Here is a 23,977-nt window from a genome sequence, read left to right as displayed (position 1 = left end):
GCATACCTGCATGAATTGATTTCTCAGCATAATACTGAACTGTGGACGCTGTGGCTCACGAGGTGGAGTGGTCAGCAGTTTGATCCCCAGCCATCGCAGCCAACATGATGATGTGTCCTTAGGCCAGATAATTTCTCTCAATGGTGTGTGAATGAATATTAGTCTTCCTGAGCAGGTGGCACCTTGAGCAGCCTCTGACTCTGTATCAATGAGTGTGAATTTGTGAATGCTGGTTTGTATATGTAAAAGTACTTTAAGGGGTTGCAAGGACTAGACAACCACTACAATTTGTTTATCTGGTCAACATGTAGCATATATTGAGTTTATGAGTTATGTTTAAATCCCTATTTTTGTTTGTTTTACTGTATGCTTGACAACAAAGACAATATCATGTGAATGAAAACAAGTGAATTCTGTGTTTGTCTTACATCGTGGAATGTGATCTTTACTAACACAACTTTTGGTCAGCATTTTCAAATTCTGATGGCTATGTGTAGTCTCCAATGTTAGTTTTCAGTGTCCAGTTTGAGCAACATTTGCACTGTTCATTTGAATCTGCTAAATATCTCTGTCAAACATTGGGTACAGATTTACTAAACTTTATTTAATTCAGAGTAAAGTATTAATAAAAAGAATCCTTACAAGCCATTTTTATTCTTACTGAACAGAAATGACGACCAAAACGACAATAAGTTACCAAATCCTTTATCCTTACCGAAACATCCTTTCGGAAGCATCACCTCATTGGATTTCATTTGATGTCATTTCCTGCTTGGCTGGCGTAAGAACAAAGTCACAGATTGACTGTCCTGCTACTCAGAGGACCAAAACCGTGATGACCTTTGACCTCCCGTCATGTGGCTCTACTGTTATTAAGTCACCAGTAGTGAACTCTTTGGTTAATATGTGAACTGTTTGCTGTCACGTGGAAGTAACGTCTGATGCCGGTCTCTTTAACAAAATAACGTTTTGGACCAATAATATTCAATCTTTGACGTAATATTGACACTTGGTGTGAGTATAGTCAGACTAATATAGAAAATCAATTAAGAGTAAGGCAAAAACATAACTACATTTAAATAAAGAACAACTATATAGAAACATTTATGTTTCTTTATAGTTGTTTTCTTTACTAAACTATGTACTGATGCAAGACCATGTGCATACAGGGGTTCCTATGGTTACACTGGTTGTTTAATAGAAACAAATGCATAAAAAAAGGACTATCTGCGAAAATATCTAAATTAAAACAATTATAATGTATGATGCTGGAGTGAAAGAGAAAACCAGAATTGCTTTCAATCCTGTTGCACAGCCAAGTGTAGTTTAAACTCTCAATTTATTTTAAATTCCAGTGGTCACGGCAAATATTTCCAAAGACTTAACATGTGTGTAATTATGCCTAAAACATCTCCATTAGAGCTGAACAATGAATCTAAATTGGTTTAGTTGATACAATCGCAATGAGTTATTTCTTCCAAATCCTTTATTACCATTACACCATATTTATCTAAACAAAAGGTTGAGATACAGAAACATGCACACACCTTTACACCACCTTATCAGCCAACCCAAATTTTACGCAGCTGCAGCAACTACAGGACACCAACCAGCAACAAGCAGCCCTTTGAATGAACTGTGACAAGGTGTTGTTCTTCCCCCCCTCCCTCTGTCGTCTGTCTTCCGGGAACACTAATAGGCTCCATGCAGGGTAATGTGACCAATTGAATCATCCTCGCCCCGGAGCTGGAGGCAGCAGATCGGAGCAGCACAGAGCGCCGCGCTCAGTCCGGCTCCCACACCAGGAACACGCTCTCCGGGGTGATATCAGTTTCTGCTTGGGATTCATCTGGGATTTTACAACCCGTCCTCCAAGGAACTATAGTGACACTCTTTTTCCAATTGCCTCGGCCCCTTTGCCCACTTGGCAGACCTCAGACCAGTTCTTGGGTGAAAAGGTCAGAGGGCCCCTGCTTAGCCCTGACCGCATCTCTAGGTGAGTACATGGCCCGGCTGTTTGACCAGTCAAATTAGTGATCTGTGTTTGTGTGTCTGTGCAAGGGAAATCAAATATCCCATAATGTATTTTGGTAATTACAATAAATGCATGAAAGAATGGATTTCCTAACTATTTTTTTTTTATGCTATTTATTTTACTCAGATGTGTTTAACTAGCTGGGTCTAAACCAGAATCCAAGTTGATACGACTTGATCAAGAGTAGTTTTTCTTTTCCAGACATTTGTATTGTGTGATAATGTGGCTTTAACAATTAATAGAAGAGCAGCTGCAGATTGAATGTTACATAAAACTTTCTGCACCCCTCCGAGTAGGCGATGAACTTTTCCACAAGATTGCTCTCTTAACTTCTACGTTAGCACGAATAGCTCAGAGACGGGGAAAATGGCTGACTAGGCACCGTCACGGGTAGTCATCTTCACTCGGAGATGTCTTAGTATTCCTTCAGCCTCAAGGACTTCTCCAACAAAGTGTTGTTTGTTTGCAGTGTGATATATTTGAAATAACTCACAGGAAGGAAAAACTGTAAATCTGTGTACATAAGTTAATTATACTTATAGTTGAAGGTAGAGATTCAACATTTTACTAATATAATAATAAAAGTCAAGTATCAAATATATGTGTGAAAGTAAAAACATATACAGTAAAGGGACATAAGACAAAAACAACACATGATAAATGTATACCTTTCTCAATTTATAATCATTTCTAGGCTCAAAAGTTCACGAGTTGGAAAACAACTCATTAAAGGCATCATATACACACTGCTGACAGATTTGTGTCCTTGTCATTAGTGTGAATCCTAAAAAGGCATTGTATATACCTATTTGCATTAGTAGATAGGTACTTAAGTAAAAGCTATAGGCTACTGTCGTTTTTTAATTGCATTGCTAAAGTTAACAAAGGAGCCCTGTTTAAAAGCAAAGAAGAAATACTAATTCAGGAGTATTGGTACCTTGAAAGGATAACTACAACTTATTTTGAATAGAAGTGGAGTAAGGACATGGTTAGCCTAGCTTAGCATAAAGACTAAAAGCTAGCCTGGCATTGTCCAAACGGAAAAAATAGAAGTAGCAACACCTCTGAACCTCACTGATTAACATGTATGATTGAATTGGCTTGATTCAAACTCTGTGTGTTCTTCAACAAGCCAATCAGGAAGGGATTTGGGCATTAAAGCAAATTTAAGTAGTGGCAAAACGGTGCTACCACAACTTCCGTGTCAGTAACATGAGGTCATTTGGGCCCCAAAATACTTTTCCCATTGACTTACATTGGTAAAGAGACATCTAAACACTTGGATAACGCTCATTTAAAACATTAAGTCCTAAAAATTGTAAAATGGGCTAAAAACTGAAACCACAGTTATTTGGAAACTCAATTCATTGATTCATTTGACTGAGCCGAGACAGCAGTGATGCTGCGGATTGAAGGCGGGGTTTAAGGAGATTTCGCATACCCTATTGGCCTAATGTATGTGGGAGATTGCTGAATGATTCAATATCTTATTTTAAGAGGCCAATTGGCTAATGCAACAAAGAAAACAACTTTCCTGGGAATAGACCGGCCCCGCCTCTTAACGCTGTATCCAGTTCTCTTTATACATCAATTGTCATAGTGTGCAGCTTCCTGATTTGGTACCAATAACTTTAACTCGCAATTCAAGCTGAATTTGGATTTGCTGAACAGAAGTGTTGGACAGATAAACTGACATCTTACATGAACGTAACCCCCATGTCCTGACTTCAGCTCTGTTGCTTTCCTCAGACATGAGATTAATATTTATATTTTTGTCCCACAAACAAAGGAAGCCTTGCATAAAGAGTCAGTGTGGTCACTGACTGATGCAGTGACATGTCTGACATACTGTACTGAGGTCCAGCACATGGCTCTCATGTGACAACCTTGCTGTCTCTTTCCCCCAGCCACATCACAAAGACGAACATTTTTAACTAAATCAAATACAGACTCACCCGACACACTCCTTATTACCCTTCTATTGCTTCAGCTTATTCCAAAATAAATGCTCAGTTCTTCCCTGCTTGGTTCAAAACACAGAGTGCTCCAATGTTGATCATGCTGTCCCAATTTAATCATAACTACTGAACTGATTCAAGTTGTTTACATGTATTACTCAATGAAGACCCAAACCAAGTAACTTTTGCATTTGTGTTTCAAAGTCTAGAAATCTTAAGAATTTGAATAAACGTAACGTTTTTCGTAATGCGTACTTTGCCAACAATGTTAATCTAAATGTGATCAACCTTTATTATATCGTATTTGAACTGAAGCTCTCATTCTACCTGCTTTTGTATTTTAAGGATAGTTCACAGTAAATGCATGAAAGAAGTACAAATTGCTTAAAAGAATGCATACGTAAAATGAGAGTGGATGTATATTGTAATTGGGGAACAGGAAGAGTGGAGAGCCATGCAGTGCAGTAAGTTTAAAGCTCCCTGCAGATGAAAGACACATTCCTTCTCTGCATGTTGCTGTGTTCCTCAGACAGATTCCCAGCTGGGACCTGCTCTAATCTCCTGGCAACAATATTGACATAGAAATAGAAACTCTGACGAGTACAGGACTCTAGCTGTCGCCTCTCAGGACTGCCTCCATATACATCTGGTGCTTGGAGTTCCTCCACAAACATATGTCCTGTTTAAATTAGATTCATGGTGATCCTGTATATACAGCTTAACATTGGGATTTAAAGGAACAGTTTCACATTTTGGGAACTATGTTAAAATTATGCTTAATATTTTACCCAATCCTAAAGGGAAATATGTCCTTGCTAGCTACTTCTAACCAAGATCAATCAAAAATAAAAGAGTAAAAGTATTGTATGGTTTTAAGGTTGATTGGTGCCACTACATAAATGGTCAATTTCTCAATAAGATTAGAAAGTGTTATTCCTTTGGCATCAAGAATGCAGGGCTAACTCAGCTTTGACTTGAAACCAATTACTCACTACTCACTCATTAACCCTAACCCTAACACTAACCTCCCCACGTTCTTAGAAATCATGCAGCCCTTTATTTCTACGAATACATTTGACAGAAGCCAATCACATTGTGCGATCAGAAAGAAAAGGTGTGCTTGCTAACAGATGATGCCTATGATAATCACATACAAAAACTCTATAGTAAACAACAACAGACGGCAACATGAAAAACCTTTTGATCAAAAATGTGTAATTCTGAGCGATATTAAAACGTTATTGCAGTAAAATGTTTAAATGTTATTTTAAACGTAAGCCTATTAATACTGCTACCTATACTTTTGGTACATGTGACTACGGTTGGTCAAGTATAGTCCAGAGATATTAAAAAAACATACATTGGATTGGCAGAGAGCTGTTACACCGTCCATGGACTGTTTCCCAACCTGTATGAATGTGCTCACTACATTTCATTGCAATGGTCCATTATAGATTATGCGATCTGCTAATATTTCATACAGATTTTTCAACATTTGCTGCATAAATTGCTGTATTTTAAATGTGGGACTCAACTGAGCAATAAAAGCAACTTCAGAGTCTATATTTCTGCTTGGAAAATGCAAAGATTAAAGGTCACCTAATATGCAAAATCCACTTTTTCATGTCCCTTCTACATCAACATGTGTCCCCTCTTCTTCATGTCTCCTCTACATCAACATGTGTCCCCTCTTTGTAAAGAGACTCTGAAATTTCAGGAACAAAGATGTCCTGATCCATTTATATAAAAACCTGTCTGAAAATGAGCTGAACAGATTTTGGCCACTTTATGATGTCATAACGTTTTTATGGCTTGTGTAACCATTAGCCAATCAGCAACCAAGGTAACCCCCCCCCCCCCCTCATCACCTGAATCTCCTTCTAGAGCACCATTGAGTTCTTTTTAACCAAATATCTCTCAGAGGGGCGTGGGGAGGGGCTCCTTATTTTCATCTAAAGTACCAGACAGAGAATCAGCACTTTGGAAAAAGGGCTGAAACAGAGGAGATTATGGGATGCTGCAATGATCTGTTTGGTGTGTGGAGCCAAACACTTCAGAGACATGTTTTGTATATATCTGAGACCCATAATATATTGATGAAAAACAGTATGATACGGGACCTTTGTCAGCAGAAAATGTTTACCACGTTTACCATCTTAGTTATGCATGTTAGCATGCTAACATTTGCGAAATAGCATTAACCTCATAATACAGATGAAACAGAGGGGAATCATTTTTTGCAGTTCATGTTCATATACCAAAAAGTTCTGCACACATTGAACATTTGACCTCATGAGGATAAGAAGCACAGGTGTTACACTTCTTACTAAGGAGTACATGAATCCCGAACAATTCAAAAGTTGACTCTAAAGGTGTTGTTACAGAAAAGTTAAACCAATATCCGTCAGGCACCAACCATACAGAGAAAGATTTTTAAAAATGTCAAACATTTCATTAAGTGTACATTTTCCTACAAAGGTTGACTCCAATTATGTTGTGGTTGACTATCTTAATGTTAGATTATGGAAATGTGTACTAGGAAGATCAAAAAACCAAAAGAAATGATGAATGAAAAGCCCTTTGTTCAGGACTGTTTTTCATGTTATGTTTCTAAAATTAAAGTCGCAATCAATTCGGTAGAAAAAATACATGGAAAGAACGATACTGAAGATTCTGACTGATACGATCCTATCCCTGTGTGCATTGTTATCATTTCAGGATCATCCTGACTCAACTTGCTTGAGGTCTTCCTACAACCATGACAACCAAGTCCAACAGCAGCGTTCTGGGGGGCAAGCCTTCCTCCTCTCCTCTCTTGGCCACGCCGACCCGCCAGCGCCTAGTCACCAAAGACGGACACTGTGCCCTTCGCCCACCGATGTGCTCTCCAGGCTCGTGGCGCAGGGCCCTGAGCAGAGCCTGGGTGCTGGCCCTGCAGGACCTGTGGGGACTGTTGGTGGGTCTGCGCTGGAGATGGGTCCTGCTGGCCTTCTGCGCCTCCTTCCTGGCCCACTGGCTGCTGTTCGCCTGCCTTTGGTACTTACTGGCCCACCTGAACGGAGACCTGGCTGTGCTAGATCATGATGCCCCCCCACTGGGGCATGTGGTTTGTGTGAAGCATATAACCAGCTTCACCGCCGCCTTTTCTTTCTCCCTGGAGACACAGCTGACCATCGGCTACGGCACCATGTTCCCCAGTGGGGACTGCCCAAGTGCTATAGCACTACTGGCTGTTCAGATGCTGCTGGGACTCATGCTGGAGGCATTCATCACAGGTACAACTCTCCTCTTACTAAAGCCTTCTCTGAACAAACTCTGGGTCCCAGTTTCATTTATAAGTTCAATGTACACAATGGAAGCCTAACCTCGGTCTATAACAGAAGCTAATCACCATACTGGACATATTTCCTTGACATTACATTTGTAAGTTCATTGTTTTAAAGCTTAAGGGGGAGTATCCAGCTCCTCTTAATGCTATTTAATAACTGGTTATAATTGAGGTTGAATGTATCATTTTGGTTGCTTGATACTTGGATTCCACGTTATTTAATGGATTTAGTTGTTTGGTTATATGCTTAAACTATTAGAGTAACCAGAAATCTGTTCTGATTGGATGGGTGAATGGATGGATGGATTGATTGATTGATTGATTGATTGATTGATTGATTGATTGATGATAATTTGCACATTCTTGCCTATAGCTGGTTGCCCCTCCTTAAGCAATATTTCGTTTTTGAAAACAACTCATAATGGCAGTTTTAATGGCCTGATAACATTTAAAACGGGAAGCAATGTAAAGATGGCCACAAAAGCACCATATGTGCTCATATTTGCATCAACTGTTATTTTGGACTTGATATATATATTCACATTGTACAGTACAGCATATCCATTCCTTTTAATACACAGTATTAGAGAAATGTGATCTTGCAGTGTACAGACGGTAATGAATGGAAGAATGTTTGGTATGTAAACCTCTTAAAGCTCTACCTAACTCATCACGAAGATAGTTCTAGAAATTGGGGATTTAAGGTATAAGGGTATGGGTTAGGCTAGGGGAGCTTTGCGTGGGGCACTGGCTCTCGGGGATAACCTTCTAAAAAACAAACAAGGAAATACATAAAATGTTTGTAAAAGCCCTGTTATGAAATAAGGGAAATAAAAAAATAAAAATAATAATAAAAGGGACTGGGGGAGTCAGCCCCCGAGGCGCTGGCAGGGTTAGGTTAGGGGAAAAGCGCAGCGCTCCGGAGGGGTTAGGTAAAAAATAAGGGTCCCCTGTCACCATCTAGTGGTGACAGGGGAGAGGCACGGGCACATGTTAATATTCTTTTCATCATTAAAACCAATGCTGTAATACATGTTGTGTTTAGACTTTTTTTTATAAGGGCTAATGTTGTCCTGTTTTACACCAGAAGGGAGGGAAGGAATGAAAGAGGGGGTTACATATGGATGTTCAAATATGATAGCAGGGCAGAGAAGTAGATAGGGTGGGGGGGTCCAACAGGTTCAAAGGGTGGAAAGGGTTAAGATTAGGTAAGGAGATAGGGAATGGTTAGGGTTAGGATAGAGAGAAAGGGGAGGTTGGAGGGATTAAGGTTTGGAAAGTTAGGATTAGGTGAGTGAAAGAAAGCTTAGATTAGAGAGGGGAAGAGTGACATGGGACTGAGAGCTCTGCGCCTGGTGTATCTTCACTTGATGGGGGCTGCCGGGTTGTGATAGCACTTACTGGGTAGGGGAACAGATGAGGTTAAGGGGGGATAGCCAGATCCAATGATTTGTGGATATTCAGGTACTAATAGGGGAAAGCCCGGTATACTATTAGGTCGTGTAAGCCATACCAGTCGACTCTTCCTGGGTAGGGGGGCAGGTGAGGTTAAGGGGGGACAGCCAGACTCACTATTTATTGGAATGGCAGGTACTGGAGGGGGAGGCCCGGTCCACTCGTGGGCTGGGGGAGCCCTGTAGGTCCTGGGGTGATGGGGTTCCCGTTAGAGTCAAGAGCTAATGGTCTTAAAATGACTCTAAGACGTTTGGTGGGTCCTGCCGGTAGATAGAGTTGGCTAGGGAGGGGGACATGTAAGGTTAAAGGGGGACAGCCAGATGCACTAATTGGTGGAGAGGCAAGTGTGACTGAAAGGTGGGGGGTCGGTCCACTGGTTGGTGGAGGGGCCCGTGTTAGGGGGATAGATAAAACTAAGGGGGGGCAGGCAAGTTCTAAGGTTGGTGGGGGGTGTGTCAAATGAAGAGGAGGCTGATGATTAATGGGCCGGGGAGGAAGAGAGGGGATAGTGGTGATACCTGAAGGGAAGGTAAGGGTGTTGGGAAGGCTACGGGGAGTGGGACGGAATAACCGAGGGGGTTCAGGTCGCTGCGGCAGTGGTGGAAAAGAAAGAGGGTTAGTAATGTCTAAAGGAGGGGTAGGAGGGTGGGGGTCTGAAGGTTTTAACAGTGAGTGTAAGGTAGCAATAGATGAAGAGGTGAGTTTCTTATTATAACATTGACGGGGCCCACTTAAGTGCCCTGTCATATGAGTCCCTGCTGAAGGGAGCCAGGTTTGAGACTGAGGTCCTGGAGGATGTTAGTGTAATGTTGTAGGAGGATGTCCAGGTTACGGTTCATCCAGAGTTTTGTGTTTTCTTTCACCAGATTTAATACTGCATTATTAGGGGCTGCTGGTTTAATAAATGAAGTTAACAGTTGGACTTTCTTAGCCATACCGGGTGGGGGAAACCAGGGTTAGGGTTAGTAAGGTTTCAGTAAGCTTAAGACAAACTAATAATCTGAAAGCCAAAGCATTTTCATTGATTACTTAAAGGCTGGACAGAAAACCTTACATCATGGGGATATTTGAGCATTTCATTATTTTTGTAAGACGGTATGACACATTTTGTTGGAAGCATACTGACCACTCTAGTCTCCAGCCTACCTGCACAAGGCCTCCACTTATATTCAATCTTGCCCCATTAGTTATCACATTTTTACACTAATACCCACCCATGTTAACAGCTGTGGCAGGGGCACAATGCAGCCAACAAAACAAAACCAATGGCAAACCATATTATTATTTACATGTCCTTAATTTCGTGCCTCTTTTGAGCCTCTAGAACATTTTAAAGTATAATCTCTGCTGTTAATGTGTCTTGTGCTTTTTGAGACAAGCATTCTAATTGTTAAAAAATCTCTTCATGGTTTATTTTTTTAACTTTCAGGTGCATTTGTAGCCAAGATTGCGCGTCCCCAGAAGCGAGCAGGAGCCATCCAGTTCAGCCCCCAGGTGGTGGTGGGCCAACACCAGGGCCAGACGTGCCTCATGCTACGAGCCAGCAACCTGCTGCAGCGACCTCTAATGGACGTAAGAGTGTGCGCCGTGCTCTACGAGGAGCATGAAGGTCAGGCCCTGCACCAAACCTCTCTGGACTTCCACTTGGATCATCTAGGCCAGCAGCCATGTCCCTTCTTCATCTTCCCACTCACCTTTTACCACCCCCTGGACCGCCGGAGCCCCCTCTATCCTGCCCTGTGTGAGGGCACTTCCAACCATTTTGAGTTGGTGGTCTTCCTATCAGCCTTGCAGGAGGGAACTGGTGACTCCTGCCAGAAGAGGACCTCCTACCTGCGCCAAGAAATCCTGTTTGACCGTTGCTTTGTGCCCGCCTTGGGGCTGGATGCTCGGGGGAGATACATGGTGAGCACCCAGCACTTTGAAACGACCCACTCAAAGGAGCCTTTGAACAAGGAATGTGTTGTGCAAATCAACGGAGATGGCAGCGACAGAATGGAGTGATGCTACGGGAGACGTCCAATAGGAACAGAGGGCTGTTTCTGAGGGATGACTAGGGAAGGTAACAATGGGGTAGATATTTTTTGTCAGAAGGCACTTGATTTAATTTGGTAAATCTGAATTTATGTCTTAACATTTGAAATTAAAATGTGTATCAGACATGGGTGCTGCTTTGGACTGCCTCACTCCAATCACTTGATGTCCCTAGTGGTCAACCTGGGTATTATCTCCCACTGATTTCTCACTTTATATCCAGTTGTGTTTGTTGGATTCATGGGCAGAGGTTGGGTTTTATTTGCCTTGCTCTGGTTGTTGGTTCATATGGCAAAATATAGTCTTTGGGTTATTAACTGAGAGCCACATTATGGCTGTTGGCATTGAGGGGCTAGATATTTCCAACAGGAGTTGGTTGAGACCAAAAATGTTTTATTTATATAGCCCAATAGAGAGGCGAAGTCCCTCCCTTTCCAGTGGACCTCATGGGACCTTATTTCGGAAAATTATGTATTGAAGTCAATGGCGAGAGAAAACGTATCTTTCGATCCCGTTTGAATTGTGCCACGAATTACACATATGTTTGTTAATCTTAAAAAATCTTTTCCATGTCAAAAAAGTCACAGTTTGTCATAAAACTGTTGAAATACAAGACTATGAAAAATATGCAAATAGAAAGACTACAAATCCCAGAATCCCGGTCCCGCATGCTGGCTCTTACGGAACCGACTAACTCCCCTTGTGTGTATTTACAGCTCTCAACATGCCCAGACTTGTAGTGATTTTCACCTCTTAATACTTTTCGCCTCATTCTGAAAGAAAGAAGTGAAATATTCCAACGTGACGGCCGTCTTGATGTGTGGTGCGAGACGGGAGATGTTGCTCATTGAGCGGTTTCACACAAAAAAAGTGTTACTTCACAGTTTTACGACCCCTTTTTTATTTAGTTTGACTTGCAAAATCATCTTTTAAATTGACAAACATCATATGTGTAATTCGTGGCACAATTCAAACGGGATCGAAAGACAATCTTTCTCTCCCCATTGACTTCAATACATACTTTTTCCGAAATAAGGTCCCATGGAGGTCCACCGGAAAGGGAGGGACTTCGCCTCTCTATATCAAAAATGTTCCTCAGGGGGCTTTACAATCGGTGCAGTGAACAACACCCAACACCTTACTGAAAAAGTTTGATCAATCATAACACACCTTAACATATTCAATTTAAGAATATGGCTTTAATTCAGAGTTAATCATGTAGTGTGTACATTTTCAAATGAGCCACAAATTAATATATACATTTTTGCAAAATATGGTTACTGTCATTTTAAGTACATCTTATCATTCTAATATATGTATTCAAGTATTACTTTTTCTGATAAGTTCGTTTTAACTTTGAGACAATAGAACCACGAGTGTTCCAATCGTTTCCGGGTATTATAATTCATTCCTGCACCACTCAATTGACAACTGCTTTGGGTGAAGTACCACTAGCACTGGCCCTCTGCAAAACTACCTTGAGAAAAAATAGTGAGTCACTGTAATGTATGCTCCCTAGTTAACACCTGTTTAAAGAGCCATAATAATATAAGAAATACCATAATGATTTGCAATGTTAAAATGTTCTACTCTCCAGGCACGTGTTACAGTTTCATCATGTCTCCTTTCATTTTAGTAGATCATTTGGTGCTGTTTGGTAATGCAGTGCTAGTTCTCATGAGATACTGAAACACATTTAACTCCATTCAAATGTCCATCATCTGGACGTAGCAACTGAGCCCTCCAAGACTTCTGGTAAGAAATGTGCTAAAAGACTGGACTTATAGTAGAACAGAGGGAGGGAGTTAAAAAAAGATTTTAAAAAATAAGGAAAAGGTTGCAATGAAGTTTGATTATCAGAAAATTCGAGGTCTACACAATTGGATTCAGCCAATTCTAACAAACACATTATGTTTCCTACGGTTTTTCCTACCAGCTTAAGTTAGTGCTAATAAATAAGTACTTACAAGTGAAGAGGGTTTTGGTCATAGATCCAAGTATTGGCAACTGTTGTCCTCCCTATGCAGCTAAAGGAAAAGTCAGTTGGATTTATCCTCTGGAGAACGTAAATGTATGTCAAACTTTCATAAGAATTCCTCCTATTGTTTTTGAAATAGTTCAGTGTGGACAAAAACAGTCAACAGACGAACATTTACAAATTATAAAGTGTTTTTTTGGAGAACACCAGGTAACAAGGATGTGTCGTAGTCAGAGGGTTAAACACTATTATTGTCCTTAAACCTGTTGTGGATTACATGGCATTTAAGTAGTTCAACAATACATTACACTGGTGGAATTGTTCTGTTTTTATGATACTGTGATGAATACTTTCCACTTTAGATAATGATAACTATTTTTGCCACAGAAGGTTATATTAAGTTGCATTAAAGCTAACATGAACATGGAGTTAGAAGGAATGGCAGTTATATTGAAAGTGTTGAAAGAGCAAGAAATAAAAAGGAAGTGACCGTTTGCAATGACTCATCTGCCTTCTCTCTAAAGGGCATTCATGATGAATGATTTCCTCTACTGATGTTTGTGTTTTGAAATCCACTGTCAATGTTAAGCTGCTAAGGTTATTAATTGAAAGCCTTATGGAACAAAGACATCCATGTCTTAAAGTGAGCTTTATAACATTAGACTGACCTGCATGAAATTACATACGGCTCTCATAGAATGACTTACTTATGATTTGTAGATTGATGCTTTTATTTAAAAAAATCATTGCTTAAATCTTTATGCAAAAGCTTAAATCAATGTGTTGTGTTCATGTTGTACATTCAAATTTGTATAGGATTAGCTAAGAAAGTTAGGAAATTAGGAAGCAGTGTGTTTTTATTTGGAGTATTTCCCTTTAAAGGCTGTTTATATATAGAGAATCACTTTGTTATCTATATGGTTTAAAATAAATCATGTAGCAACTTCAGACATACGAGAGGAATTGTTCCACAAAATGTGATTGTAAAAGGATGAGATCTCAATGTATCTCAGATGCTTCAGTGCCTTTGTACAGTGTACATTCCATGAAATAAATATTTTCTAAACAAGCTTTAAAGGGAAGCTTCTTTCATTTAGCTTCTGGACTCCTATATTATTGCTACCGTGGTGTGTGCTGACCTGAATAGAGGATGTGCTTCTCCCTGCTGGTGTAAGGTTGGTACACTGCAGGCTTTTCTTGAAATCATCTTTAAATGTGTGACATCCATTTGACCTAATCAGCTCAAGATGTACAGTACCATACATTAGGCATACATTACATTCTTAATCACTTTTCTGTCCATTAGATTTGTCCAATGTGTTTCAATACAATAAGGCCTACAACCCCTGAGATTCACAAGCTATTCACAAATATGGAACAGTAACTGCTGACAGAAACCTGAGCGGAAACAGTAAAGTTGTCGAAGCTGAACATTAAAGTGGAATATCCTTATTCCGGAAAAAAGTTAGCACTTCTGGGTTCCCTCATCTCAAAGTAATTTTTAGTTAACACAAGTATTTCACATTTTGTTTTAAGACAAAGAATAAGCCATTAAATACCCCACTGTTGAAGGTCTTAATCGTGTGTGTGTCTTAAAAATCGCAGTTTCTAACAAGGGACTAAATGAGACTGCTAAACATCATCAACCCAGACACCTATCATGTCGTGAATGACATGATAGGTCAATGTTAGCTTTTTAATTATGTTGATTACATTCATGCTTCACCTATTCTAAAAGTGGTGTCAATATCTGGAGATTGTTTTTCTGAACACATCATGTAAGTATCTTAAACATGTGTTTAGCACGGAACTTTATTCATAATTTCTGCACCACTCAATGGGAGAACACACAGTGTCGGGCATCTTCACTTGTGTAATCTTTAACCATTCCAAAAGCTTAAGTTGAAGGACTTTTAGGACAGTTAGTTAGCTAGTAAGAATACAGACAATTACAGTGGGGCAAAAAAGTATTTAGTCAGCCACCAATTGTGCAAGTTCTCCCACTTAAAAAGATGAGAGGCCTGTCATTTTCATCCTAGGTATACCTCAACTATGAGAGACAAAATGAGAAAAAAGAAATCCAGAAAATCTCATTGTCTGATTTTTAAATAATTTATTTGCAAATTATGGTGGAAAATAAGTATTTGGTCAATAACAAAGGTTAATGTCAATACTTTGTTATATACCCTTTGTTGGCAATGACAGAGGTCAAACGTTTTCTGTAAGTCTTCACAAGGTTTTCACACACTGTTGCTGGTATTCTGGCTCATTCCTCCATGCAGATCTCCTCTAGAGCAGTGATGTTTTGGAGCTGTCGCTGGGCAACACGGACTTTCAACTCCCTCCAAAGATTTTATATGGGGTTGAGATCTGGAGACTGGCTAGGCCTATCCAGGACCTTGAAATGGTTCTTACGAAGCCACTCATTCGCTGCCCGGGCGGTGTGTTTGGGATCATTGTCATGCTGAAAGACCCAGCCACGTTTCATCTTCAATGCCCTTGCTGATGGAAGGAGGTTCTCACTCAAAATCTCACGATACATGGCCCCATTCATTCTTTCCTTTACACGGATCAGTCGTCCTGGTCCCTTTGCATATTGTTTGAGGTTGTGGACAGGTGTCTTTTATACTGATAACGAGTTCAAACAGGTGCCATTAATACAGTTAACAAGTGGAGGACAGAGGAGGCTCTTAAAGAACAAGTTACAGGTCTGTGAGAGCCAGAAATCTTGTTTGTTTGTAGGTGACCAAATACTTATTTTACCGAGGAATTTACCAATTAATTCATAAAAAATCCTACAATGTGATTTCCTGGATTCTTTCCCCCATTCTGTCTCTCATAGTTGAAGTGTACCTAGGATGAAAATTACAGGCCTCTCTCATCTTTTTAAGTGGGAGAACTTGCACAATTGGTGGCTGACTAAATACTTTTTTGCCCCACTGTATTTACCATTTTTTTGTTGGATGTAGTGTCACATCTAAGAAATCAAGGAGACGAAGGGCATTAAACTATAACAATATGTCAATGGTGAAGTCGATCAATTCTTAAGAAAATTCAAAATATAATCCAATAAAAGAAGAGAAAGAACAATTCAAATGTCCTCACGTCCTGATTGCAGTGCACTTTTTTTGTGTGCTCTCTTCATAGAATGCTGGAGTTGCCCTTTCACAGAACGGATTAAAACCACCAACTCTTATTACATTTCAAACTTAATTAATGGCTTACCACTACACTGTATTTATAACTGCATTAATTAATTATTTTAAAAATATTCCTGGTTTATACCAATTACCCAGATGCTTTATAATTATTTCCATGACACTGGAAGTCCTGTGTTTCTCCATGCAGCTCATGTAAAAGGGGCCTTTAAAAGGCCTGAAGGTGTCGCTCTTACATCACTATCTACAGTACAAACAGAGTATGATTTCCCAATAAGATTTCCTCCTTCCTGAGTAATAAGATTGATTCAGTATTTCTTAACATCAGTTTTATTTATGCTTTATTGCAATCAAGTCAAACTTCCATTCTGACAGAGTATTACAACACAATATTTTACAAGTGCCCAAAAATATATCTCACTGACTTATTATATTTGGCAACTTATAAGTCTCTGCTAAAACAAATAACAATATATATAGTGTTTTATTTATGAAAAAATACATTGTCAATTTCCACAACAAATACTGAAGAAGGTATGAGATACGCACAGTAGTTTTGTTATATGACACCTTGAACATGCTTCAACTCAAATACATTAATAGAGTAAATAAAGGACCAGATAAATGACCTGCATAAACACTGCTTAGGTCACAGTTCAGCTTTTCCAGGCCTGTGAGTCCATTTTTGAGTTTCAAAACTGAAATTACAACAAATGGTGGACAGTGGTGTTTCAGGTGTAGGGACGGAGCTCTTACTTATACTTCTTTAATACCAGGACAGTAAGTTTGTTTTTTAACTCCAAATGGACTCCTGTTCCAAAGCTGAGAAACTGACATAGGCAGCGTCCAGGTGTAGGATAGAGCAGGTTCTGTATTCGGTTTCTAGCACGGTTGACGTTAAACACTAAAAAACAAACATCCAAGGATGATGAAGGATCATGTACACAAAAACATGTGTTGATAGGTTACAGAGTTGGAGTCAGGACATGAGCCTAATGTAAGCTGCCTGTAAATGAAAAGCGGTAAAACACTCTGTGCTGGCTGTGCTATTGGTTTCTCATGGAGAGGTGCGCCAGTTGACTAGGCCGGAGATAAACTGGCGTCGCGCAACGCTCAAAAAGGCCACCAAGCACCACACTCAAAGTCAAACTTTCAACTTTGAGCACAAATGACACTGACCTTGCGACACACAACCAATCAGGTGACAGCTATATGATGCTGTGCTAGCTAGCAGGGAAGGTAACTAGCTGTTTTAAACGCAGGGCGTAAGAACAGGAAGCAGGTTCAAGCAAGCTCAAAAATACACTAGCCAACACCACAAAAGCTCACCGACACATCCTAATATTATGTTACTTAACTGTATTCAAACAGAAATGTAAACACTTTTCTTTTTGATGAACAACTATTTAACCATACGCCCAACAACTGGAGTGCAGGTTGCTTGATAGTTGTTAAGCACTGTTTTTTTTTTAAAAATCTCTGTGCAGTTAAAACAGTCACCCCTAAAACCATATAAGGGATTTTAACAATGACAGTCTAAGTTCAAAAATGTCTATGTGAACTTTATAGGTGCTGGTAGATGTACTTTTCAGTTTGGACTTAGCCAAGCTAGCTGTTTTACCGAGCTTCCAGTCCTAATGCTAAACTAAGCTAGCTACATCCCAACTCCAGATCTGGACTTAACACACAAACATGAGAATAACATTATTTCACTCTGAAAAAAAGTTAATCTTCCAAAATATGGAGCTATTCCTTTCACATCTCTCTTTTTAAGCTAGTGCTAATGACATAGCTGCATAGCAAAGCTATTAAACACACTTGTTGCACTCTCTGAGGTCTTGGTGTCTGTTACTCCTAATCTCACATAGTTAGAAAATATATTAGAGATTTATTGGGAGCACATCATGAAGAGAGATATGCATAATAAGAGTTGTATTGACATGGAGATTTACTAAGGGGGCAGCTGGACTGGAACTTTAAATGTAGTTTAATGAATATGAGCAGCACCAGGGCTTTGTTCTAATATTGAAATGTCCTTCTTGAAATTGCTACATGTCTTAGTGTGTGGCATGCTGTGACTGAGAGTTGAGGAATGAGTCTATAAACCAGAAATGTGTCAGCATTTCACCAATGGACAAAAAATAGCATGGCTTTTTGTGGAGGGAGCCCTTGTAATGCTAACTTCCAAATTAGCTTACAAAAATATGTGATCACTGCATAACTCTGTTCAGGAGAAAGGCATTGAGACTGGGACAGTCATGCTGACCCCTTCTGTTGTTTTTTACATTTTGTATTTTAAAGAACCCTGAATGGGGATACTGCATACATAATCTCAAGTAGGGAACGTTTAGAGTCACAGACGCAGTACTGGAGTGGACAGTGGGCAGTTCAAGCATAAAGTATGCATTTCAATAGGTGGTCACATAAAAGAGTCACTCCACTGATTTGACACAGCAGTAGGTACAGCCTGTGAAAACAGCTAAATATATTTTTAACGGTCAAAGGGAGCTTTGTCAAGCCTTATTGTCACCAGACAACAACTTCCTAAATTATAATGTGTTCCACTTGTTATGCCGATTAAATTAATAAATTCCACTGTGCAATCTATATTGACAGAGAAATTCTCCTGGTGCAAAAATATATTTTGCTTTCTGTATCGCCAAGTGTCATTAGACATGTCAATAAAGTAGTTGGGGGAGAAAAGAAGAACTACAGGAGAGTCTTCCGCTTTCGAACTTCCGTGTTCTTTTGGCTTTTTCATAGTTATATTTCTAATACCGAAAATAGTATCCCATAATCAAAGTGCAGAGGTTTTTACTTGACAGATATTTTGCTGATATTTAATCGAGCCAGAGAACATTGTCGAAGAAATGCAGGAGACTGGGAACTACATTTACCATTAACACTGATGGGACCTCCACAGACAAAGTTGCTGAATTATATAATTATATTATCTCTGTCATAACAAGAAGCTTGTGGTACAAACTTAGTGGAGTTTGAAAGATCTATGCTACAGGGGGAGGGTCTTAAAGATTATGGCATGCATTGCATTCTGGGGAATGTAGGATCCAGTGTTGACAAGTATTTCTAATAGCTGTCTTTAGTACGTTTTTTGAAAGTGCAATGCTAAATAACTACAATACCTCTTTTAAACCCACACTACATCTGCTTTGAGAAGCTACAAATTAAACTACAATATAAATTCTTATGTCACAGTGTGTAACCCGTCAGAGTGTCATAAATGCTTTATCAACACTGACAATTCTTTTAGCGTTGCCTATCCACAAAGACTAAAGCAGACTGAGCTAGTGATTCCTGTTAACTTTTCTGTTATTTCTTCAAGAAATTAAACTTAAAGGCTTGGATCACGCATCAGTCACTGTCTTTGTATATTCTATGTTGCAGGATATTTCTAATATTGATCTAATTGATATGGAAAATATCTAAATTGATTTAAAATATATAAGATGATCTAGTTTACATAAGACAATTGCATTGCATGCATTGCATGCTCTTGAAACAGAATATTGAACTACACCATAATCAAATTCACATGACAACTTAATCCTTGTGCAAATGCTTGGGTCATTAGAATGTAGGTCCTAAAAATAGAATGACAAGCCAAGGTACAGAAACCCTGGAACAACAGGAAAACATGCTTAAATAGATACAAGCCGTCCCTGCATCTTCAATCTTAACATGTGCTTTTACCAACAGGGTTTCACTTCAGTCCCCTTTTCTAATGTCTGGTTTAGGGATAACAACAGGAGCAACAGGTGAACAAAAACCATGAAAGGAATAAAATGAAAAGGGTTTATTTGCTTTCTTTCTAAGGGTGAGATAGGGTGGGCTGGAGGTAACAAACAAAATGCAACATGTGCTCTACAGGCTGTTTCAGGCCAGAATAGCAATTTTCCCCTGCTTCCACTTTATGCCAAGCTAAGCTAACAACTGCTTCACTCAGGTTGTGTACACACAAACATGGGACAGGTATCTCATCTCACTCTCAGAAAGAAAGCAAACAAAAATAGCACTAAGTTAAACAAAATATAACCACCCTGATTTTGAAAACAGTTGGTCATTTTAAGATTTGGGGCACAATATTGAAACCATGGAGTGTTCTTTGTGTGACTGTATATTATTTATGAAAACCATCAGAGTAAACCCTGTTGAGTGTTGGATCAGTCAACTGAGCCAAAGGTAAAGGACCAATGTTGAGCTTCATTTTCCACCAACAAATGTGTCCGTACTATGAGATGTCAAGACGTACTATTATGCTAATACTGTGAAGCAGTTATTCTACTACTATATTATTGTATTCATCACAGGTTGACAGTGTTAACTGAATAATATGATATTTTAACAACAACTATGAGCTGTAACATTAAATCAAAAACGCTTCACAAACAACATATGTAGGACAGACTGATAATAGCTTAACTCTGCCTAAACAAGTCACATTCCCTCAAAATGAAAACTTCCAGTTCTTGTACAGACGGACAGAACAATTCCACAGTAATGCACAGTTTATCTATGATACTTCCATGAGTTTGGAGATATCACTTCATATTTCCTTATACATCTGAATGTGTGTTTTTGCCTTATTGCTTTCTGTGGGACAGCTGCAGAAAGTCTGAAATTAACAAACCTTGCCTGTGACATGTGCTATGAGGCATTTTCAAGTATTTAAGTGAGTGTTAACTTTAATGAAACTTGCTAATTTTGTTAATTAGTCCCACATTTTGAGCAATGCCACTGATTAAAGTGTAAGTGGAATGAAAAGCTATTCCTAAAAATGTCAGTAACACTGACTGTGCATGTCAGGATTGTTATGTACCTCCTGTGGCGGGTCATGAACAGAAGGTGGATTGCAGCTGCTTGAAGGCGGCTTGCCTCTCTTTCTTCTCCTCTTCCTGTCTCTTGCGTTCTTCTTTTTCCTCCCGAATCTCCGCCTCAAACTTGCTGCCCAGAGACAGAGCCTGCATCTGCCGACACAGAAAATCACTGTGTTCATTCCCATCAACACAAAATATCCCGAGTAGCCCTGCCTTACTTTCCATTTCTGACTGAAGGTTAATGTTAGAGCAGATTACCAGACAAACATTGAGTACCTTGGCTTCAAAGAAGTCTTTGGCCCCCATCACTCCCTCCGTGGAGACGTTGATCTCGGAAAGCCTGGCCAGAGCCATCAGACCGCTCTCCTCCTGCAGCTCTCCAGCCGCCGCTCTCCGGAAGATCAGCAGGAACTGCAGAGGTTCAGCAACACTCAGAAAACAAGTTTTGCTGTGGGAATACTGTAAGTAGTAATATACTTTTTTTTATAGAAGTGCTGCATATTTTAAAGCAGTGGTTCTCAAAGTATAGCGCAACATTACTGTATGCATATGTTCATATGAGGGGTCAAAATCTTGTCTGGTGGTTATAGGTATACATGCTCATATTTTTTTCTCTTCATTCCCCACGCCCCAAAATAATTATACAAATATACCAAGTAACGAAGTTGGAGCAGTGTGGGTTTTATATTAATAGAGTTACACATATTTCAAAACGCAAAGTGTAATGACTGCAGTTTTCCTCCCTGTCAGAATGACAAAGATCCTCAGTGAAGCACAAGCCCATGTTTCTCACTACATTGTAAGTACAACTTATAAAAAAGATCAGTTCAATGCAACTAATGTCGTCTCAGTGTTATTGCATGATGTTAAAATTGGTTTGCCATGAATTTAGTGATGGATTGTAAACATTTTAAATGTAGCATTTAAGTGTTTCTCAGTTACAAGGTTGTTGTTTTAATAAATCAGACACTGATGGTGCAGCGCTGTACTGCACCTCTTTATATATCACTAGGGCATCTAAATGATACACAATATAAAGAAAATACTGAATAGATTTAAATACTCTACAATATACAATTGCACTAGGCAACAGACAGAAATATACTGAGTATTAAATAATTAAAATAACAAATAAATGAGCAATACAAAAAAAAAAAAATGGTACTGTTGTGGAGCACCTAATCCCAACAATCTTTGAAATTCTGAGCTTCTTTAAACGCACCCTTTGACCTCTTTATTGTACCAGGAACAAAAAAAACAGTCCAAGTCACGTTGAGTATTTCTCCCACATAACTGTGTTTTATGAAGCAAGCAGTGGATTAAAATAACAAATTAAAAAGGTAGAAGTCTAGCTTATAACTTCAGGGACTCTTAAATAAAGTGTGAATGGGTTCCTCTGCTGGTCTCAGACCTTATATGAGTGATAATAACAGACCTTTAATCCTGGATGGGGGACTGGCGACTGAACTGGAGGCACAGGGAATCAAATTACAGGTAACATATCATTAAATGTAATAATAACATTTAGCTGATTAACTACTTTTACAAGGGTTTATACTGTATCAGTCAGTTTGTCATTAAAATACTAATGTATCTGCATTACGTAGGCTTAAATCTTCATGTTTACTAAGATAAAGTTACCTGATTTATTTAATATCATGTAATAAAAGATAATATATGTAATTGTTGGCTTAGACTGACGCAGCAGTTGTAGAAAAAATTTATGTAAAGTAAAATCATAATTAAAACAATGCTAAAGTAAGGTATTTAAACTTATAATAACGATAATATAAATTATATTAATAGCAACTATTATTATTAAGTCTTTATTGAACAAATACCATGCATAGAAATCTTTCTGTAAGACTAAGTATTATCAATTACACTATCAAAAATATATAAGCTATCTATAAAAGTACTCAACAACGATCAAAACAACAAACAATGAATAGCAAAGCAAAGCAAAAGAAGGCAATTTTAAATAAATATGTAATGGATTTAGGATTAGAGGATTAGAGGATGTTAAGGTACAAAGATATGCCAGAAGGTGTATTTAATGAAGACTGAAACAAAGATGAGAGAAAAGGTGTTGGTAAATGTATAAATGTCTGTCCATGTCCATACGCCTCACACATTTACATTTTCTTGTGTGTGAGGGGGAAATCACACACAGGGAATTTATGTGGCAGAGTTTATTTTGGACCTAGTAGATGTACTGACAAAATCCCTACTAATAGCCATTAGGAACAAACATTTCATCATTTCTGAGGAGGTTGTTTGGTCCATTCTGGGCAACACACTCCCTCAGACTATCGCTGATTTTCTGGACATTAAGGACACGGTTGAGTGTGCCAGTGCCACAAGTTTAACCAGGCTGCTGGTGAAAGAAGCTGTAACCAGCGTCAAGTCAGCAGTCAGCTGCAATTCAAGTCACTTTCCACCACAGACTTGATGTCATTGTTGGTCACGCCATCCATATGTTGAGAACTATTGGGGCTAAGATGAAGGGTTTAGATTACGCAAAGAGAAAAGGGCTATGGAGACCTCCACTGATGGTCAAAAAGGGGATGACGTCAACGATGAAAGGAGCCACGAGTCATCTGGCCCCTCTAAAACCTCAGAGGTCAACTGTACCCTCTTTCAAACCCCAGTTGCTCCCCTCTTTCAAACCTCAGAGACAGGGTCTGCCCACTCAAAAACCTCAGAGGTCAACTATACCGTCTTTCAAACCTGAGGGTCCAAGTCTACCCTCTCAAAAACCTCAGAGGCCAAATATGCACTCTCTAATAGATCAGGGTCCGCACCTATATTCCCTAAAACCTCAGCCGCCTCAAGCAGATTAGAAGACAGCATTGGAAGCGATACATTCAGAATGGTTGAGGATATAATTACAAAATCATTTTTGAAAATCACAGAGCCCCTAATGGATAGTATGACCCAATGTGAGAGCGATCTTCTTAGAGCCGACACAGTCGAGGAGATTTCTGAACTCACTCAATTCATTGTCAAGGAGAGTCTGGGAGCAAAGAGCAATTCAATGACTACCATTGAAGAAGTAGAAGCCGAGATCAAGCTGGGCGAGAAAAATATATGCGGAAAGATCAAGGCCTTTCTAACCAGACGTGTTGCCAAACTGACCATACATCGAATGTTGTCAGGGCTGAAGGCAACATTTTGCCCTGGAGCAAGAGCTAGC

The 23,977-nt window shown here is 39.3% G+C and overlaps 2 protein-coding genes across 2 annotated transcripts; one reads left to right on the top strand and one right to left on the bottom strand.

The window, feature by feature from the left end:
- Positions 1-1,721: 1,721 nt before the first annotated feature.
- On the top strand, positions 1,722-11,252 carry kcnj13 (potassium inwardly rectifying channel subfamily J member 13). Its single transcript, XM_010769988.1, has 3 exons — positions 1,722-1,996; positions 6,712-7,268; positions 10,206-11,252. Exons 2-3 carry the CDS (start codon positions 6,752-6,754, stop codon positions 10,778-10,780), a joined length of 1,092 nt encoding a protein of 363 aa, XP_010768290.1. The 5' UTR covers positions 1,722-1,996; positions 6,712-6,751; the 3' UTR covers positions 10,781-11,252.
- Positions 11,253-16,260: 5,008 nt separating this feature from the next.
- On the bottom strand, positions 16,261-21,257 carry LOC104944455 (EF-hand domain-containing protein D2-like; the record flags this gene model as incomplete). The annotated part of the gene is made up of 2 exons (XM_010769989.1): positions 16,261-20,931; positions 21,058-21,257. Coding segments are annotated over 2 exons (335 nt in total), but the record flags the coding sequence as incomplete, so codon positions are not given.
- Positions 21,258-23,977: the final 2,720 nt, after the last annotated feature.

The sequence above is a fragment of the Notothenia coriiceps genome, unplaced genomic scaffold (genome assembly GCF_000735185.1).
Source record: "Notothenia coriiceps isolate Sejong01 unplaced genomic scaffold, NC01 NC01_scaffold00008084, whole genome shotgun sequence".
Classification (NCBI taxonomy): Eukaryota; Metazoa; Chordata; class Actinopteri; order Perciformes; family Nototheniidae; genus Notothenia; species Notothenia coriiceps.
Note: the sequence above shows the minus strand (reverse complement) of the source record. Positions and strands in the feature narration are given on the sequence as shown.

Excerpts from the sequence above, each read along its gene's own strand:
- kcnj13 (XM_010769988.1), top strand. The coding sequence starts at position 6,752 with ATGACAACCAAGTCCAACAGCAGCGTTCTGGGGGGCAAGCCTTCCTCC. Across the intron at positions 7,269-10,205 it reads GCTGGAGGCATTCATCACAG|GTGCATTTGTAGCCAAGATT; the intron begins GTACAACTCTCC and ends TTTAACTTTCAG.